Source organism: Mytilus californianus, unplaced genomic scaffold (genome assembly GCF_021869535.1).
Source record: "Mytilus californianus isolate M0D057914Y unplaced genomic scaffold, xbMytCali1.0.p SCAF_2, whole genome shotgun sequence".
Lineage (NCBI taxonomy): Eukaryota > Metazoa > Mollusca > Bivalvia > Mytilida > Mytilidae > Mytilus > Mytilus californianus.
The window spans coordinates 18,923,976-18,945,202 of record NW_026262668.1 but is presented as its reverse complement, the minus strand read 5'-3'; the positions used below and the strand labels follow the sequence as shown (position 1 = coordinate 18,945,202).

Genomic DNA, 21,227 nt, shown 5'->3' with positions numbered 1-21,227 from the left:
TCAATAAATCGTTGTCACATCCTATTCCAGCACCCCAACTCCATAGATCACAAGGTGTTTCTAACATCTATTTAGACCAATTAGAATTAACTAACTGACCATGGCCATGTCCATCGTCAGGAGCCCAAGCCATTGCACAGCGACACTTATTATAAAAATACTGTAATTTTTATTAGGGGCTCGACACCTCATGATCTGTTAGACTAATACTTTTCTATACTCTTTTTCTATTTAACCATGTTTATCAATTTAACAAACATAGTATAGAATCTATTTTCATAATCTGCAACATGTTAATTACCCAGAGTTGCTGATGTTACTGTGTCTTTCAAGTTTTTATGCCTACGGAAAGCAAAAAGAGGTCTTTTATCAAATAAAAGTTTTGCCTCTTCTTCATCCTTTAATTTATCCCTGTGTTTTAAGATATTGTTCTTCATGTGTGATTTCTGTCTTGAAAACACTGTGGAGAATACCAGGGGAGGCGACTGTAATACTGATTTGGGTTTTACCATTAATGTGTCATTTCTTCGTTTTGCAGTCACTTCCTGCATAACAGTTTTAATTTCATTTTTTGGATATCCCCTTTTAATAAGGCTTTCAGAAAATAACGCATATTGTGTTTGCAAATCTACAGGATCGTTCGTACATCTCTTAAAGCGAAGCATTTCTCCTTTAATTATGCACCTGAAAGTAGAGGATGGGTAGCATGAAGACATTTCTAAGTACTGATAATTTTCAGTCTTTTTTCGGAATGTCGTGAGGTCTAAGATTCCTGTTTCTCTAAATCTTGGGCCTTTGAATACCAACACATCTAAAAATTGCATATTAGTTTGTGATTTCTCGTGTGTATTTTAATAAATCCTTGTCACATCCTATCCCAGCACCCCAACTCCAAAGATCACAAGATGTTTCGAACATCTGTTTAGACCAATTAGAATTAACTAACTGACCATGGCCATGTCCATCGTCAGGAGCTCAAGCCATTGCACAGCGACACTTATTATAAGAATACTGTAATTTTTATTAGGGGCAAATATTTCAATAAATCGTTGTCACATCCTATCCCAGCACCCCAACTCCATAGATCACAAGGTGTTTCGAACATCTATTTAGACCAATTAGAATTAACTAACTGACCATGGCCATGTCCATCGTCAGGAGCCCAAGCCATTGCACAGCGACACTTATTATAAAAATACTGTAATTTTTATCAGGGGCTCGACACCTCATGATCTGTTTGACTAATACTTTTCTATACTCTTTTTCTATTTAACCATGTTTATCAATTTAACAAACATAGTATAGAATCTATTTTCATAATCTGCAACATGTTAATTACCCAGAGTTGCTGATGTTACTGTGTCTTTCTAGTTTTTATGCCTACGGTAAGCAAAAAGAGGTCTTTTATCAAATAAAAGGTTTGCCTCTTCGTCATCCTTTCATTTATCCCTGTGTTTTAAGATATTGTTCTTTATGTGCGATTTCTGTCTTGAAAACACTGTGGAGAATACCAGGGGAGGCGACTGTAATACTGATTTGGGTTTTACCATTAATGTGTCATTTCTTCGTTTTGCAGTCACTTCCTGCATAACAGTTTTAATTTCATTTTTTGGATATCCCCTTTTAATAAGGCGTTGAGAAAATAACGCATATTGTGTTTGCAAATCTACTGGATCGTTCGTACATCTCTTAAAGCGAAGCATTTCTCCTTTAATTATGCCTCTGAAAGTAGAGGATGGTAGAGGATGGGTGGCATGAGGACCTTCTGATAATTTTCAGTCTTTTTTCGGAATGTCGTGAGGTCTAAGATTGCATTTTAGTTTGTGCTTTCTCGTGTTTAAATTTTAGTAGTGCATGGTGTCTGTTAGCATGTTCAAAAAATTGTGCTATTTCATCATCTGTACCTTCATTGTAAATAAAAAAGCCATCGTCCCTAAACCTATGGAGGCTCGATATTTTCTGTTTATGTTGGAAAGTCCTTAAAATACTATTTAAGACTTCATAAACTCTCAGATCCGTAATTTCAGGTGATAAACTATTTCCCATTGGAACTCCAGTTGAAGTTTTATTAAATTTATCATTGAACATAAATTCATTATTTTCAAGAACTATCTTTAGAAGTTCCAATATATATCGCAGGGGAGGCAATAGGATCGTATGTTTACATTTAATTATCGTAGGCCAAGCATGTTTGACTGCGTCAATCATTTCTGCATGGGACATATTCAACATGGCATTGATACTGCCAGAGACACATTCTTCGTATTATGAATACGAATATTGATGGTCGCAGGAACATTATGTTCGCAATGACTGCTATCAAGGGTATCGGTAGGCGTTATGCCAATGTTGTATGTAAAAAGGCTGATGTTGACATTTCCAAGAGAGAAGGAGAACTAAGTGAAGAAGAGATTGAAAAAGTCATCACTATCATGTCCAATCTAAGACAGTACAAAATCCCTGATTGGTTCCTCAACAGACAAAAAGATGTTAAGAATGGAAAATTCAGCCAAGTTATGTCGAATGCTCTGGATAACAAACTTCGAGAGGATTTAGAAAGACTGAAGAAAATCAGAGCACATAGAGGACTTCGACACTACTGAGTTGCTAAGGTGCAACGTATAACAAACGTATAACAAACGAATAAGTAATAGGGTATCAGTCGAGCGCTGAAACGGGTACATACGCGCTAATAGGGTTGTTTCAACTCGAAAAAACAATAGCTAACACCAGAGACAAGAAAATAAAAGAAAACAAAGCATTAAAGAGCTGCAACTTATAAAAAGTGAATAGGGAACGAATAATTAGCGAATAAGTAACAGGGTATCAGTCGAGCGATGAAACGGGTACATACGCGCTAATAGGGTTATGTCACCTCTATGAACCCATAGCTAAGACCAGAGACAAGAAAATTAAAGAAAAGAAAGCATTTAACAGATGCAACGTATAAAAAGTCAATAGGGAACGATTAAGTAGCGAATAAGTAACAGGGTATTAGTCGAGCACTGACACGGGTACATACGCGCTGATAGGGTTATGTCACCACTATGAACCAATAGCTAACACCAGAGACAGGAAAATAAAAGAAAAGACATTTTTAAAAAGGTACAAAGTATAACAAACGCATAACATAGAATTAGGAACGAATAAGTAACAGGGTATCAGTCGAACGCTGAAACGGGTACATACGCGCTAATATGGTTATTTCACCTCGAAGAACCCAAAGCTAACACCAGAGACAAGAAAATAAAAGAAAAGAAAGAATTAAAGGGATGCAACGTATGACAAGAGAATAGAGAACGAATAAGTAGCATATATGAAACATGGTATCAGTCGAGAGCTGAAACGGGTACATACGCGCTAATAGGGTTATTTCACCTCAAAGAACCCATAGCTAACACCAGAAACAAGAAAATAAAAGAATTTTTTTTTTAAAAAGGTGCAACGTATAACAAACGTATAACAAACGAATAAGTAACAGGGTATCAGTCGTGCGCTGAAACGGGTAGATACGCGCGAATAAGGTTATTTCACCTCGAAGAACCCATAGCTAACACCAGAGACAAGAAAATAAGAAAAAAAGAAATTTTTAATAAGGTGCAACCTATCACAAACGTATAACAAACAAATAAGGAACGAATAAGTAACAGTGTATCAGTCGAGCGCTGAAACAGGTACACACGCGCTTATATGGTTATTTCACCTCGAAGAACCCAAAGCTTACACCAGAGACAAAAAAATAAAAGAAAAGAAAGCATTAAAGAGATGCAACGTATAAAAAGTGAATAGGGAACGAATAAGTAGCAGGGTATCAGTTGAGCGCTGAAAAGGGTACATACGCGCTAATAGGGTTATTTCACCTCTAAGAACCCACAGCTAACACCAGAGACAATAAAAGAAAAGAAAAGAATTTTTTTAAAAGGTGCAACGTATAACAAACGTATAACAAACGAATAAGTAACAGGGTATCAGTCGAGCGCTGAAACTTGTACATACGCGCTAATAGGGTTGTTTCAACTCGAAAAACCCATAGCTAACACCAGAGACAAGAAAAGAAAAGAAAAGAAATTTTTAAAAACTTCCAAAGTATAACAAACGTATAACAAACGAATAAGTAACAGGGTATCAGTCGAGCGCTGAAACGGGTAGATACGCGCTTACAGGGTAATATTACCTTAACGAACCAATAATTAACACCAGAGATTAAAAAAGAAACAAACGAAAAGTCATTAAAAGGAGGCAACATATTAAAAGCGAATAAGTAACAGGGTATCTATCAATCGAGCACGAAAGCGGGCACATTCGCACTGACAGGGTAATTTTACCTCCTCGAACCAATATCTTACCTCAAAGTAAAAAAATAAAAGGAAAAAAAAGTATTAGAAGAGGGCAACATATTAAAAAGCGAACAAGGAACGAATAAGAAGTACGGAATAAGTAACGAATAAGGAATAAGGAATAAGTAACGAATAGGTAACGAATAAGGAATAAGGAATAAGTAACGAATAGGTAACGAATAAGGAATAAGAAATAAGTAACGAATAAGTAACGAATAAGGAATAAGGAATAAGTAACCAACTCGACGACCCTCTGATGAAGTTGGGTACCATCAAAGCGGTGGGTTCCTAAGATACAAATAAACAAGGTAGGCGTTTTTTTTTTTTCCTTATTTAAACTATTTCTATCGATTAACTGAGGTTACACTGCTTACAATTGTAATGCCGACAACTAAATATAAAGACATGATTTTATTTTATGCATACCTGATACCTGACAATATCGAATTCGATTGTCTTATTTCGTCCCGCAGGACAGAAATTCTAGTTTTCTTCTTGCTTGCAAATTTCCTAACATGAATTTCAAGAATATGAAGAGTATGATATTACAATTTGTGAGATTGTATGAGAAGGGATGTCCTTTAAATGGTATGGTTTTAAAAGAATCAAGACAAAGTTTACTGTACTTTTCTCTACCTAAAAAAGGTACAATACTGTAACTTGTTTTGCTTTTGTACGGCGTTTTGTTAGATATTTGATTTCTAATATGACGTTCTTTCTAAAAAAAGATCTACATATGTCTTAATTTCGGTAGTTTACACTGTAGATGATAAACATCATTTGTAGTCCTGCAATTAACAGTACATGGTGTATTCCGTACCAGTAAAGTGTTTTTTTAAGTCTGGGTATTCAGTTCTTGCTTGTAAGTCAGACATCGTTTGTTTCCACATCCCTTGCAACAGCTCAATGACGTAGAGCCCGATTCGATGATAAATCAGCTCTAACCAGTCTTTAAGGCTGTTGGGCCTACGGAAAGCCAATCAGTCATCAAGAAGAAAATAAATCTTCTTAAAAGTTATGAAGAAAACGTGCTATTGCCTTAATGTATTGTGAATAATTCAAACTATAAATGCTGTACATATTCGTAATCATTCATAATTTCTTATTCTAAATCTTGTTGCAGAATCCCTCTCTCAACAGGTATCGAAAATAATGTTCCCGAAAAAGGATTCGGAGATGATAACTAAGAAACAGAAAGACAGGTAAAAAAAATCAATATTTACCGGCAAGATTCTTATTTTGTCTTTAGAGCTAAGATATTCGTAATTATTCATAACTGTGTTAGTTTAAAAATATTTCCGTAGGCCCAATTATGAATAATTAGGTTAGTTATACAAAAACTACCTTTTTTTGGCTCCAATATTCATGTATTATTTTAGCAGAAAACTAATAAAGAATACTCAAAAAGGATACGAAGATAACAGTCTCTGCAATATATAAATCTAAGTATGTGTTTAAGTCAAAATGTGTAGAAAAGTGTGTTTTATTGACGGAAATGAGAACCCGCATGCAAGAACAATTACTGATTAGTGCATATCGCTGTATATGAGTTAACCAAGAAACGAAATGTCTGCTTTTTATGTTCATTTTGTTGTTTTACATTAATTGTTAAAAAAAGCAAATTGCTATTTACATAGTAATATGTTTAAGGGCATAGTGGGGGTCTTGGCAGGTCTTTATGGATAGGATTTATAGACTCTGTTTTAATTAATAGCTATTGGATAGTGCTACAGTTCTGTTTTATCGAAATTCTTGGGCAAGCATTCTAAAAGGGATAAAACATTCGTCCGAAGTATTGAAAAAACCATACTCTATGAAATGATCATTGGGGGTATCCACTTTTCAAACTGTTGTCTTGGCAGGTTTTATGGCTAGGCATTTTAGACGCTGCTTAAATTTAGTGCTATTGGATAGTAGTACAGAGGGATAGTATCGAATTTCTGGAGTTAGCATTCTCAAAAGCCATAATGTTTCGTCCGAATTATTGAAAAAAGTCGTATTCTATAAAATGGGCATATATGCTCCTTCCACTTGAGACTGTGAAACATCTAGTTTTAAATATGTTTCCTATGGTCAGGTCATTACAGGAGAACTCAACATCATTGAAGACCGGACCTATATATCGTCCTTCATCAATTATACATTGGAAACAGTGTCGTCAGGTCAGGTCATTAAAGACGCCCAATCTGCCTACTGTAGAAATTGGTGTAAACGTGAAAAATCTGATAAAAAATCTCTAGACAGTTATTTAACTAAAATTATGAATACTGTTGATATTCGTATATCTCATTTTGAAAACAATTATAAAATAAATAATAGCGTTCATGGTATACCCATTTCTAGAATAAAAAAATAAACTCCAAGTACTCGCAAAGCGGTTTGTGTTCGTACCGGCAGACAAATCAGCTAATAATGTAGTGGTGGTGTGACGCATTTATTAGAGAGAAGTTCACCAAAACGAAATTATCAATTCTTCTACATCCAGATCCGTACGCTCCACAGAGAGTCAAATTGTAAACAAGCATATCACTGCCACTACCTAGCTTTAAGCCTCTTCCGAAAATTTGAAAGTCCCGACTATGTACTTGTTACCTAAATTACACAAAAAAACATTTAAATGTCGTTTCATATCCGCATCTGGTAAGTGTTCAATTACTTATCTGTCAGTGCTTCTAACTACCCCCTTTCTACTATCAGAGAACGTATTAATAACTTTTGTAATAAAGTTAATGAAAATAATGGTATTAATTATTTTTGGAGTGTTAACAATTATTTAAAGGTTTAAGATAAAAAAAACAAAAACGTGCTTTTTGTAGTCTTTTTAATGCTACAATTGCACACAATCTTATGAAGAAAAAATTCCATATTTGATTAAATGATCTTTTGAAAAATCTCATTGCAAATGTATTTGCTGTAACTTGTTAAAAGCTTTTTTCTGTAACGAAAAAAGAAAGTATGCTAGATACACTTACTGGAAATGTGAAGAAATCATTGAAGCTTTAAATTTTCTTCTGGACAACATATAAGTACGTTTCGGCTATAAAGTGTATCGACAGGTAGTAGGTATTCCTATGGGCACTAATTGCGCCCCTTTAATAGCAGATTTATTCCTATATTGCTATGAATAACAGCTTATGGGTAAACTCAGTAAAGACACATTGTTATATTTGGTTGACACATTCAACAATACCTACCGTTATCTTGATGATATTTTTTCGTTAAATAATCCAGAGTTCTATAAATATACTTCCGAAATTTACCCAAAGGTACTAACTTTATATAAATCTAACATAAACAGCAGTAGTTGTCCTTTTCTAGATTTACACATTTCAATTTCTAAAGGGAAACTCCATACCAAAGTTTACGACAAAAGAGACGATTTTTCAATCCCTATTGTTATTTTTCCTTTTTTAGAAGGCGATGTTCCTTTGGCTCCATCATACGGTGTTTATATATCCCAACTCTTTCCCGTGTGTGTAGTGATGTCATAGATTGTAACGAACGTAATCAATGCATAACTGGTAAATTATTAAGTCAGGGATTTCGTTACCATAAATTACTTAAAACATTTACTAAATTCTTTCATACATACAAAGATTTCTTTGGTTAATTTTGGCTGTAACTGTAGAAAACTTGTTAAAAACGGTATTTCACATCCTTAAATTTACGGTAATATTTTACTAAAAGCGCGAAAATCACTATGTGATCCGTGTATACTTATCGAATCTTTAAACAAACTTTTTAGTAAAGTTTATCTTATTAATGTTGTAATAATATCTTTGAGTATTGTTTACATTGGCACTAACATCACTATTGTACATGTCATCAACATATTGAAACATAACTAAATTGGTATTTTTTTCGAATGGTTTTTGGGATGTATAAATACTCATCCAAGGTAATTTTCTATTTAGACATTGCTTTATCTGTATATAACATGATAGATAACCATTATAATGTTAAATCCTAACGATCCTACTGCCTGTCGATACTTTTATTTTGGCATTGCACAAGTCATTTCTTCTTTGACTGCCCATGGCGTTAAAACACTATTTTGTCCCAGGTAAGAGTTGTCTTATTTACACTCTTACTACATCTTTTTTATTTCTACCTGTAGCCTCTATGTAATATAGGCACATACTTTTTAATATTAAATTCATATTGTGTCAAAGATCAAACTTATTCGTTCAGTGTTAGTTTAATTGTTTTTTGTTTAAATATCTTTTTGATCGAGTTAAGACATTTCAATTGATATTTTTTAGTGTCTTTTTATGTTGTAATGTACACTACTGTCTCAGGTTAGGGTGAAGGTTGGCGCCTGTTAGAACGTTTTAACCCGCTGCATTTTTATGCACCTGTTCTAAGTCAGGAGCCCATTGTTCAGTGGTTGTCGTTTGTTGGAGTGGTTCATATGTGCTTTTCGTTTCTAGTTTTTTAAATAGATTAGACCGTTGGTTTTCCTGTTTGTATTGTTTTACACTAGTAATTTTGGGGCCCTTTATAGCTTGCTGTTTGGTATGAGCCAAGGTTCTGTGTTAAAGGCCGTATTTTGACCTATAATTGTTAACTATTTATACATTGTGACTTGAATGGAGAGTTGTCTCATTGGCACTCATACCACATGCTTACCCCACAAATTCAACAGTTGAAAAGGGGGGGGGGGGGGGGGGGGAGGGAATATTAGGGAAACCTAGGCCGCAAATAGCTGATTGTTCAATATTGACCAAATCATCCATTTAATGAAGTTAATATATGTAAACTAAGTTTGTATCAGAAAGTTGAATCATAATATATTATTACATATTAAGAAAAACATTTTATTTTTTAAATCGAAAAGAAAAAGAGGAGGTAAATGTTGACTTTTGGTCCACATAAAATATATTTAGAGAGAGAAATTATAATAATTTAAAAGAAATAACTTTTAATCTGAAAATCACTTAGTCAAGGTAATTAATACAGTCTCTAGTAATCACTCTTATTGAATTAGTTTTTTTTTATAAGCACTGATATTTAAGTGCATTTTTTACTGTTTCTATCATTCGGCCACTGACATTATTAGTAATTTCTAAGAGGTCAAAGGCCAGGTACAGTACTCACAAAACATGTTTACACCCCCTTAACAAGTCTGTTATTTGATTAAAATCAAGTCATTTGATTGCACTTACTGGTCAAATTACAAATTAAAGTTATTACAACTTTTTGAAATTTCAACAAGACTTACAGTAAAATATTTCTGCATTCATAACTTGTACCCTGTACATTCATGTACCTTTGTATTCCAATTTTGAACAGATCCGATAGCATTCCATAGCAGTTATTAGCAGTTTTGAAAACCATATTAGGATGTACAACTTAGCAGTTTATATGAATATTCATTATGGTTAACTGTTATTATAGCAGTTCTCAAAAATATTCAGAGAAGATAGCAGTTTTTTGGTATCTCATTAAATTTTTCGTCGAAAATAACTGCTAAATAACTGTGAAGGTTAAATAAACTGCTAAGAACTGCTATGGAATGCTATTGGAATGCCTGTATGCAAATTAAACATTGCCTTGAATTTGGCAACTGTGAATGCTAATGTACTGCTAAAGAACAGCTGTAAAGTATGAACTGTAAATGCTAATAAACTGCTTAAGAACTGCTGTCCTCTTTGACTTTTGAGCTCTTCTAGACAAACGTCTGTGTATATGGTAGCATATCCTTGTCATATCCAATTTATTTATAGTTATTATGGTATGGGGAATGCTGTGATAATACTATAAAACAACATGTCTAGTCGTTGGTTTATCTCGGTTGAAATATTTCTCATTGTATTTCGCCATGGTAATTTGTCGAATATGAAAATTGTTTTCATTTTCTAAACACATTTTACCTTTGTATTGTTGGGACAAATGTAAGATCATGCATGGTAACTTTTAATTTTGCACAAATATTTGGGCCAAATAAGTGCCTAATTGCACCTTCTTTTTCATTATGACGTCAGATTGAACGTCGATTTGAGAAAAAGACGTTGATTTGAGACCGGACATCGATCTGAGTCCAACCAACATATATAATGGCCGCGGTTATATCAATACGTTTTTGTTACTTTTTCGTAGCTTTGGTTGTTTTCGTTAAACACATGTACAGTTGTGTTATCTTTCTAAATCATCTGCAAATCTTCCTAATCAGTTTTATTGTTATATTTTAACACTGTGCGGGACAAATTTGCTATTCCGGATTGGCAAATCTGACTTTGTTGTTTAACAAGATTACAAAAATATTTTTTGACAAGTGATAGATAATGAAAAAAAAATAATTTCCCCATATGTCCTAACATGTGACTGTTGTGACTGTTGTCACTAAAGCTGATTAAAAGAAGATTTTCCATGGGAAATTAAAAAATTTCCATAGGAATATAAGAAGTTCCTATTGGGAAAATTTAAAGTTCCCATCGGAAAAAGCACTTTTCCCATGGAAATTTTAAAGTTCCCATCGGAATTACAATTTCCTATGGAACATTAGTAAATAGTTTGTTCCCATGGGAAATTCTAAATTTCCCAAGGGAATTTTTCTTCCCAAGGGAACTAGTTTTTCTTCCCATGGAAACATATATTTTTCCCATGGGAACATTTATTTTCCCTTTATTACTTTTCGGAATTGTTAAAGAGCTACGAAATATCGCAAAGAACTGACGGGTACTAATAACCAGGAGCAATTTATAAAAATTTTCATTTGATAAAAAAAATATGTAATTACACTAAAATAAAGGTATTTCTATCATACTTTTACAATTTGAATCTTTCACCTTTGTTTTCGATTAATATCATCGTGCATTTCATGTAATATTGTTCGCTGAACTGCCAAGGATCAGAACCATGCCTGTGTGTTTCGGAATTTAATTTATAAATAAAAACAAATAAATCTGTTTTAATTTATATACATGGAAAATCACGAATCGTGTTTAAGGTTGTTTTCTAGCTATATTCCTTGAATTTATGAAATTGACATCATAATTATTATAAATATACTTATTCTTTTTCATATACGTAACTCGATATGCGTGTTTTCGCCACTATAAAGATGTGCACTGATTTTTTAAAAGTTTATTTCATTCATTCGGTCAAATTTCCTAATTCAATTTGTTACTCGTCTATAAAAAAATCTTTTATTTTGTTTCATTTTTCGCAAACACCTTTGAAAGTTAGGATAGATTTGTCTTTTATGATCTCTCGGGTAAATATCAAAAATAATCCAGTGTTTGTATTTAGAAGGACGGATGAGGATTAAATACTTTATGGTATTATATACACTTGTATTTTAACCTTAGGGTTTCTTTTACAGTTTAAAGGAGCATTGTCGTCTTTTGCAACTAGATCAAAGACTTAAATGATGTTTTTGCGCTTGCATACAGGTAAAAGAACTATTTGATCTTTTTAATTTAAAATAATTGCTGGTGAAATTTTGTACGAATAGATCGAATTGTTCCAGTTTGCAAATTCTATTAAATTTGCTTTTTTTCTGCACTAGGTAGGTGAAAATTTATTATCTAGGATCCCGGGAATTACACGTCTATGTATAAAATTTATTGTAAAATCGCCAAACTTGCATTACGATCATATTTTGTATTTCTGAGTTTGAATAAAGAGTCTAAACTTTTTCAAATATTGAATACGCAACCAAATCTCTGTAACCTTATTTGATTTATTCAATTGATGTTTCTGAAGGCGGTTGATTGGGTATTAGTTTAAGGTAGGCGTGGTAATCTGTAACTTTCCTCCAATCAGCTTGTCTATTCAACAAACGTGTGTGCGCTGATGCGTGAAAACTGGTAATAGTTTTTTGACAATGTATATGCTTTAGCAACATATAATTGAATAAAATAAAATTGAGAATGGAAATGGGAAATGTGTCAAAGAGAACAACCCGACCAAAGGACAAACAGCCGAAGGCCACCAATGGGTCTTCTACACAACGAGAAAATCCCGCAACCGGAATCGAGCTTTAGCTGGCCCCTAAACAAAATGTGTAATAGTTCAATGTGGAAAGACCTATTGTATTTGTTCTGATTGTTTTTTTTTTGTTGTTTTTTTTAACAATTAAATCATCTTTATTGCACTAAATGCTGTTTAACAATTTACTTAGCTTACAGCATTGGGCTAAGTTTCCCTGTGTATTTAAAATTATTATATATCCAGGGAGAATATATAATAAAATATATATAAATGTTAGTATTATACAATTAAACATAATACATAATATAAATAAACGTCAATTTAAACTGATTCATTGATTTTTTGTCTGCTTACAAATCGGAAAAAATAACGGATCTTCACCGTTACATTTTGTGATTATTATGTGTATTTACTTTCTCACAGGATACCTGTGTAATTGGAATTTACTTATTCTTTTATAATTTGAAGGATTTATTTTTCAAACTTACATGCTTGACCATGTTAATGGAAATACATATATAGGTAGGTGTATATAGTTATGTTAAATACAAATCAATAGGTTATTTGCGATGCATTTTTTTTTTTGGCTCCTCGTGGTATATTATTTATAGACTGGAAGTAGCATGTGTTGATTTGTCAAACATACTCATTACCTACAGATATCACTTACAAGTTACAATATGTCGATGTCTTTAATAACATTTTTCCGGTTTCGATATTTCTTATCGCATTTAATTTTATAATGTCGTATATTTCCGTTTTGAAAATTTTGAAGATATCTATCTTTGTTTCTTTTTTGTTTGAAATAAAATGTGCTTTATATATAGAGAAAAATATAACTGTTATAAGGGTGTTTATATCAAAATATTTTATATCTGATATTTTATAGCCAGTTATTAAATTTTCTAACCTTAGAATGTGTCTGTTTATTTGAAGATAAAGTAGTAGTTTATATATTTCATGCCAGTATTTAGTATTATAAGGGCATGTTATGAAAAAATGTTTATAGTTTTCAATTTCTTTGCAGAAATTGCATGAACTGTTTTCTAATACTTTCCACTGAACTAATAATTCATTGCATGGAAGGATGAAATGGAGTAATTTCCATTTAAACATTTTAAATTTGTTGTTATCTAGGTATTTAAATATAAAATTAAGAGTGCTTTTTAATTTTATGTTAAAATTTTCTTTGAAAATTCTTTCCCACTTAAGATAACCTACAGGTTTTTCTTGTTTATGAGGGGCAAATAATATTGAATATATTTCTTTATTACTCATTTCTGGATAGATATTATGATTGAGTAGTATTTGCAGATTTTTGGTATTCTTTATATGTACTTTTGTTTTAAATGAGCTTTCTTACTTTAAAATATTCTGCCAATGTTTTGGAATAGCTTTCTTTATTAAGGATAATTCTCTAATCCAATCTCGTTTATCTTTTAGTTTAAGTAATATTTTATTTTCTGATATATAACCTCTTTCATCTAGTATGTCATTTACATACAGAATATTATGTTCAATCCATTTAGTAAACAATAAGTGTTTTCCTTTTGTTTGTATATTATAATTGCCCCATAAGATCTGCTTTCTTGTTCTGATTGTTATTATTATTATTATTATTATTTTTTTCTTCCACCTAATTTTGTTCTCGCGTAAAATTTTTGTTTTGCAAGATGTCGCTTAGATATTTCTTATGAAGTATCATACAGTTTATGCGCTTTTTATTTTCACCCATTCTAAGCCGAACAATTTTCTTTGTAGGAGTTATCTCCCTGAACACTGTTTTCGTTGTGACTGCATCTCCTCCGTAACCGTAAAAGAAAGCGACAAATTTATTTTATAAAATTGCTCGTTATATCCTTTGCATGATTTGTCCTATTTTGACCGAAGTGATATGAACATTATGCATTTCTCTCTTGTAAACCATAAGTGATACGAATACGAATACGAATACGAAAGTTTTATTTTGATTCGGTTCACATATAACAATACAAACATAAGCTCTTAAGAGCTTTTTACCGAATATAAGGTAACACAAACACAACATTAAAACACACAACATGCAGACAGGATATATAACAGCACAGTCATATCGAAATACATGCAAAGCACTTTTAAAATACATATATAAAGCCAAAGCTGAAGCACAACTAAAAATTAAGCACAACTAAAATTAAGCACAAATAAAATATAGCACACATGCAAAAATTTGAGGCATAATAACATGTTAGAGCAACTTCTAAAATATAATAAAGCTTATCTACAAGCAGAACAACAACATTTTGAACCATTCCAAGACTGTATAAGGCTCTTAAATTGAGAAAAACTGTTTTCAGTCCTGAAATGGTCAGGTAGGCTGTTCCACAGAGTAGCAGCTGCAAATTAAAAATTTTTCTTACCAAACTGTGTAGTTTTTACATGTGGTATATCCAGTATATTACTATATCTGAAAGAATATTTACAATCTTTTACATTTAATAAATCATGTAAACAGACAGGTGCTAATTTATTGACTATATTAAAAGTTTCAATTGCCATAGATCTTTGTCTTTTAATATGCAGTGAAGGCATCTTAGCCTTTTCAAGCAACTGTTGATATGAGCTTGAATGGTCTTCGTACACAAACCTTAGTGCTCTGTCTTGCACTTTTTCTAATTTTTTTGAATTTTTCTCGGTACAAAAATGCCATGCCAAAGGGCAGAAATTGAAGTTTGACAAAATAAATGTACGGAAAATAGTAAGCTTACTTAGCTTGTTCAGATAAGCTCCCAAACGTTTCAAAATATTTAGTTGCTGAGATGCCTTCCTGCATATTTTACCAATATGAATATCAAAATTTAGCTGATAATCTATGTCAATGCCAAGTAATTTGACAGTTGACTCACACGAAAGATCAGCACTTTGGATACGTATAGATGGATTTTTGTTATATGTCTTTTTCCCAACTGCTAAGACCTGAAATTTGTCGGGGTTTGCCTGCATTTTATTTATTTTGAACCACTCAATAAGTTTGAGTGATTCAGATTCCAAAGTAGAAATAAAAAAATCACCAAGTTGAATTTTAAAAACCTTTTCATAAATTTTAGAAAAAATTGGTAGAACGCTGACAGGCCTATAATTGGCTTTGTCAAGTTGGTTGTTTTTCTTGTGATAGTGAAGTGATAGAGACCTAGGATCTTTTGATTTGAGGTCCTTGATCCAAAAATAAGAAAATTAGGTCAAGGTCAGATGTCAAGGTCATATTTTAAATTTTGATTTTGTCTTATTTTCAATTCTTTTCAAAAACCGTATAAGATATCGACAACATATTTTTACTAAATTGTAAGTTGCGACATGTCGTAACACATACATTTTGGTTGAAAGGGTACGCTAACATTAAATTGGAGTTTTCTCCCCTCTTATATTAAAAATTAGACATATTGTGATATAACTCATCCACCATATATAATTAAGACCTAAAGTCTTTTGATTTGAAGCCCTTGGTTTATGACCTTGAAATTGAGCTCAAGGTCATAGGTAAATTTGACGTTCAAGATATTGACCTTTGCTTTTACCTCATATGTATACATGATAAAGCCATGGGACTTTTTGCATTACGATGCAAGCCACTTGACCATGGAAAAGCCAACCGGAAGTGACCTGGTGTAAACCGGAAGTAGCTATTTTTTGTACTTATTTAATGTTAAAGTATATTGAACTATATATTTTTGAATCAGTATCAAAACTATCAAATACAACCGGAAGTGACATATTTCAAACCGGAAGAAACAATTTATCTCCCTTATTTAGAAAAAATGTACAGAAACAACACATTTTTGGAATCAGTGTACAATAAGCTATCATTTGACGCTGGATATGATATATCAAACTGAATTTTAATAGTTCTATATCAAAATTGATCTTTATGGGTGGAAAGACCTTCAATTGTTCTCTGAACAATTGGTTTTTAATTAGGTCTTTCCACTTTTCTGTGGAAAGACCTATTGTATTTGTTCTGATTATTAGGTCTTTCCACTTTTCGGTGGAAAGACCTATTGTATTTGTTCTGATTATTATTATTTTTTTTTCTTCTTCTTCCGCCACTTTTATTTTTTGCGTATAAATTTTGTTTCGCAAGATGTCGCTTAGATGTTTGGTATATGATATCGAACAGTTTATGCGCCTTTGAAATTCACCCTGCGTAACCGAATACTTTTCTTTGTAGGAGTTATCTCCCCGAACACTGTTTTCCTTGTGACTGCATCTCCTCCGTAACCGTATAAGAAAGCGACAAATTTATTTTATAAAATTGCTCGTTATATCCTTCGCATGATTTGTCCAATTTTGACCGAAGCCATACGAACACTCCATATGAGAGTTATTTCCCCTGATGCATTTGATATAAGTGATATGCATTTCTATCTTGTAAACCATAAGTGATAGAGACCTAGGATCTTTTGATTTGAGGTCCTTGTTCCAAAAAAAAAGAAAATAAGGTCAAGGTCAGAGGTCAAGGTCATATTTTAAATTTTGATTTTGTCTTATTTTCAATTCTTTTCAAAAACCGTATAAGATATCGACAACATATTTTTACTAAATTGTAAGTTGCGACATGTCGTAACACATAAATTTTGGTTGAAAGGGTACGCTAACATTAAATTGGAGTTTTCTCCCCTCTTATATTAAAAATTAGACATATTGTGATATAACTCATCCACCATATATAATTAAGACCTAAAGTCTTTTGATTTAAAGCCCTTGGTTTATGACCTGGAAATTGAGCTCAAGGTCACAGGTAAATTTGACGTTCAAGATATTGACCTTTGCTTTTACCTCATATGTATACATGATAAAGCCATGGGACTTTTTGCATTACGATGCAAGCCACTTGACCATGGAAAAGCCAACCGGAAGTGACCTGGTGTAAACCGGAAGTAGCAATTTTTTGTACTTATTTAATGTTAAAGTATACTGAACTATATAATTTTGGAATCAGTATCAAGTAAACTATCAAATCCAACCGGAAGTGACTTATTTCAAACCGGAAGTAACAATTTATCTCCCTTATTTAGAAAAAAATGTATAGAAACTACATATTTTTGGAATCAGTGTACAATAAGCTATCATTTGACGCTGGATATGATATATCAAACTGAATTTTAATAGTTCTATATCAAAATTGATCTTTATGGGTGGAAAGACCTTCAATTGTTCTCTGAACAATTGGTTTTTAATTAGGTCTTTCCACTTTTCTGTGGAAAGACCTATTGTATTTGTTCTGATTATTAGGTCTTTCCACTTTTCGGTGGAAAGACCTATTGTATTTGTTCTGATTATTATTATTTTTTTTTCTTCTTCTTCCGCCACTTTTATTTTTTGCGTATACATTTTGTTTCGGAAGATGTCGCTTAGATGTTTGGTATATGATATCGAACAGTTTATGCGCCTTTGAAATTCACCCTGCGTAACCGAATACTTTTCTTTGTAGGAGTTATCTCCACGAACACTGTTTTCCTTGTGACTGCATCTCCTCCGTAACCGTATAAGAAAGCGACAAATTTATTTTATAAAATTGCTCGTTATATCCTTCGCATGATTTGTCCAATTTTGACCGAAGCCATACGAACACTCCATATGAGAGTTATTTTCCCTGATGCATTTGATATAAGTGATATGCATTTCTATCTTGTAAACCATAAATGATAGAGACCTAGGATCTTTTGATTTGAGGTCCTTGTTCCAAAACAAAAAAGAAAATAAGGTCAAGGTCAGAGGTCAGATGTCAAGGTCATATTCAAATTTTAATTTTGGCTTATTTTCAATTCTTTTCAAAAACCGTATAAGATATCGACAACATATTTTTACTAAATTGTAAGTTGCGACATGTCGTAACACATAAATTTTGGTTGAAAGGGTACACTTACATTAAATTGGAGTTTTCTCCCCTCTTATATTAAAAATTAGGCATATAGTGATATAACTCATTAACCATATATAATTAAGACCTATGGTCTTTTCATTTGAAGCCCTTGGTTTATGACCTTGAAATTGAGCTCAAGGTCATAGGTAAATTTGACGTTCAAGATAGTGACCTTTGCTTTTACCTCATATGTATACATGATAAAGCCATGGGACTTTTTGCATTACGATGCAAGCCACTTGACCATGTAAAAGCCAACCGGAAGTGACCATCTGTAAACCGGAAGTAGCTATTTTTTGTACTTATTTAATGTAAAGTATATTAAACCATATATTTTTGGAATCAGTATGAAGTAAACTATAAAAACAAACCCGGAAGTGACATTTTTCAAACCGGAAGTAACAATTTATCTCCTTTATTTAGAAAAAAAATGTATAGAAACCATATATTTTTGGAATCAGTGTACAATAAGCTATCATTTGACGCTGGATATGATATTTTAAACCGAATTTTAATAGTTCTGTATCAAAATAGATCTTAATGGGCGGAAAGACCTTCAATTGTTCTCTGAACAATTGGTTTTTAATTATTATTGTTATTATTTTTTTCTTCCGCCTAATTTTGTTCTCGCGTAAATTTTTTGTTTCGCAAGATGTCGCTTAGATATTTCTTATATAGTATCATACAGTGTATGCGCTTTTTATTTTCACCCATTCTAAGACGAACAATTTTCTTTGTAGGAGTTATCTCCCTGAACACTGTTTTCCTTGTGACTGCATATCCTCCGTAACCGTAGAAGAAAGCGACAAATTTATTTTATAAAATTGCTCGTTATATCCTTTGCATGAATTGTCCTATTTTGACCGAAGCGATATGAACACTCCATATGAGAGTTATTTCCCCTTATGCATTTGATATAAGTGATATGCATTTCTATCTTGTAAACCATAAGTGATAGAGACCTAGGATCTTTTGATTTGAGGTCCTTGATCCAAAAATAAGAAAATTAGGTCAAGGTCAGAGGTCAAGGTCATATTTTAAATTTTGATTTTGGCTTATTTTCAATTCTTTTCAAAAACCGTATAAGATATCGACAACATATTTTTACAAAATTGTAAGTTGGGACATGTCGTAACACATACATTTTGGTTGAAAGGGTACGCTAACATTAAATTGGAGTTTTCTCCCCTCTTATATTAAAAATTAGACATATTGTGATATAACTCATCCACCATATATAATTAAGACCTAAAGTCTTTTGATTTGAAGCCCTTGGTTTATGACCTTGAAATTGAGCTCAAGGTCACAGGTAAATTTGACGTTCAAGATATTGACCTTTGCTTTTACCTCATATGTATACATGATAAAGCCATGGGACTTTTTGCATTACGATGCAAGCCATTTGACCATGGAAAAGCCAACCGGAAGTGACCTGGTGTAAACCGGAAGTAGCTATTTTTTGTACTTATTTAATGTTAAAGTATATTGAACTATATAATTTTGGAATCAGTATCAAGTAAACTATCAAATCCAACCGGAAGTGACTTATTTCAAAACGGAAGTAACAATTTATCTCCCTTATTTAGAAAAAAATGTATAGAAACTACATATTTTTGGAATCAGTTTACAATAAGCTATCATTTGACGCTGGATATGATATATCAAACTGAATTTTAATAGTTCTATATCAAAATTGATCTTTATGGGTGGAAAGACCTTCAATTGTTCTCTGAACAATTGGTTTTTAATTAGGTCTTTCCACTTTTCTGTGGAAAGACCTATTGTATTTGTTCTGATTATTAGGTCTTTCCACTTTTCGGTGGAAAGACCTATTGTATTTGTTCTGATTATTATTATTTTTTTTTCTTCTTCTTCCGCCACTTTTATTTTTTGCGTATAAATTTTGTTTCGCAAGATGTCGCTTAGATGTTTGGTATATGATATCGAACAGTTTATGCACCTTTGAAATTCACCCTGCGTAACCGAATACTTTTCTTTGTAGGAGTTATCTCCCCGAACACTGTTTTCCTTGTGACTGCATCTCCTCCGTAACCGTATAAGAAAGCGACAAATTTATTTTATAAAATTGCTCGTTATATCCTTCGCATGATTTGTCCAATTTTGACCGAAGCCATACGAACACTCCATATGAGAGTTATTTCCCCTGATGCATTTGATATAAGTGATATGCATTTCTATCTTGTAAACCATAAATGATAGAGACCTAGGATCTTTTGATTTGAGGTCCTTGTTCCAAAACAAAAAAGAAAATAAGGTCAAGGTCAGAGGTCAGAGGTCAACGTCATATTAAAATTTTAATTTTGGCTTATTTTCAATTCTTTTCAAAAACCGTATAAGATATCGACAACATATTTTTACTAAATTGTAAGTTGCGACATGTCGTAACACATAAATTTTGGTTGAAAGGGTACACTTACATTAAATTGGAGTTTTCTCCCCTCTTATATTAAAAATTAGGCATATAGTGATATAACTCATTAACCATATATAATTAAGACCTATGGTCTTTTCATTTGAAGCCCTTGGTTTATGACCTTCAAATTGAGCTCAAGGTCATAGGTAAATTTGACGTTCAAGATAGTGACCTTTGCTCTTACCTCATATGTATACATGATAAAGCCATGGGACTTTTTGCATTACGATGCAAGCCACTTGACCATGTAAAAGCCAACCGGAAGTGACCATGTGTAAACCGGAAGTAGCTATTTTTTGTACTTATTTAATGTAAAGTATATTAAACCATATATTTTTGGAATCAGTATGAAGTAAACTATAAAAACAAACCCGGAAGTGACATTTTTCAAACCGGAAGTAACAATTTATCTCCTTTATTTAGAAAAAAAATGTATAGAAACCATATATTTTTGGAATCAGTGTACAATAAGCTATCATTTGACGCTGGATATGATATTTTAAACCGAATTTTAATAGTTCTGTATCAAAAAGATCTTTATGGGTGGAAAGACCTTCAATTGTTCTCTGAACAATTGGTTTTTAATTATTATTGTTATTATTTTTTTCTTCCGCCTAATTTT

The 21,227-nt window shown here is 32.4% G+C and overlaps 1 protein-coding gene and 1 long non-coding RNA gene across 3 annotated transcripts in view; one reads left to right on the top strand and one right to left on the bottom strand.

The window, feature by feature from the left end:
• Nucleotides 1–21,227, top strand: part of LOC127729412 (uncharacterized) — a 133,960-nt gene that overhangs the window by 90,236 nt on the left and 22,497 nt on the right. The window contains exons 5-6 of one of the 2 annotated variants that reach the window (XM_052237244.1): nucleotides 5,461–5,539; nucleotides 11,662–11,731. In XM_052237244.1, the coding sequence (XP_052093204.1) occupies nucleotides 5,461–5,539; nucleotides 11,662–11,710 (128 nt within the window). In that variant the 3' untranslated portion in view covers nucleotides 11,711–11,731. The remainder of the gene's footprint in view (nucleotides 1–5,460; nucleotides 5,540–11,661; nucleotides 11,732–21,227) is intronic. The other variant, XM_052237245.1, reaches the window with a different exon arrangement.
• On the bottom strand, nucleotides 2,358–4,581 carry LOC127729424 (uncharacterized). Its single transcript, XR_007994617.1, has 2 exons — nucleotides 3,044–4,581; nucleotides 2,358–2,875 (listed from the first exon to the last, which is right to left on the bottom strand). It is a non-coding gene; the product is annotated as an uncharacterized LOC127729424 (long non-coding RNA).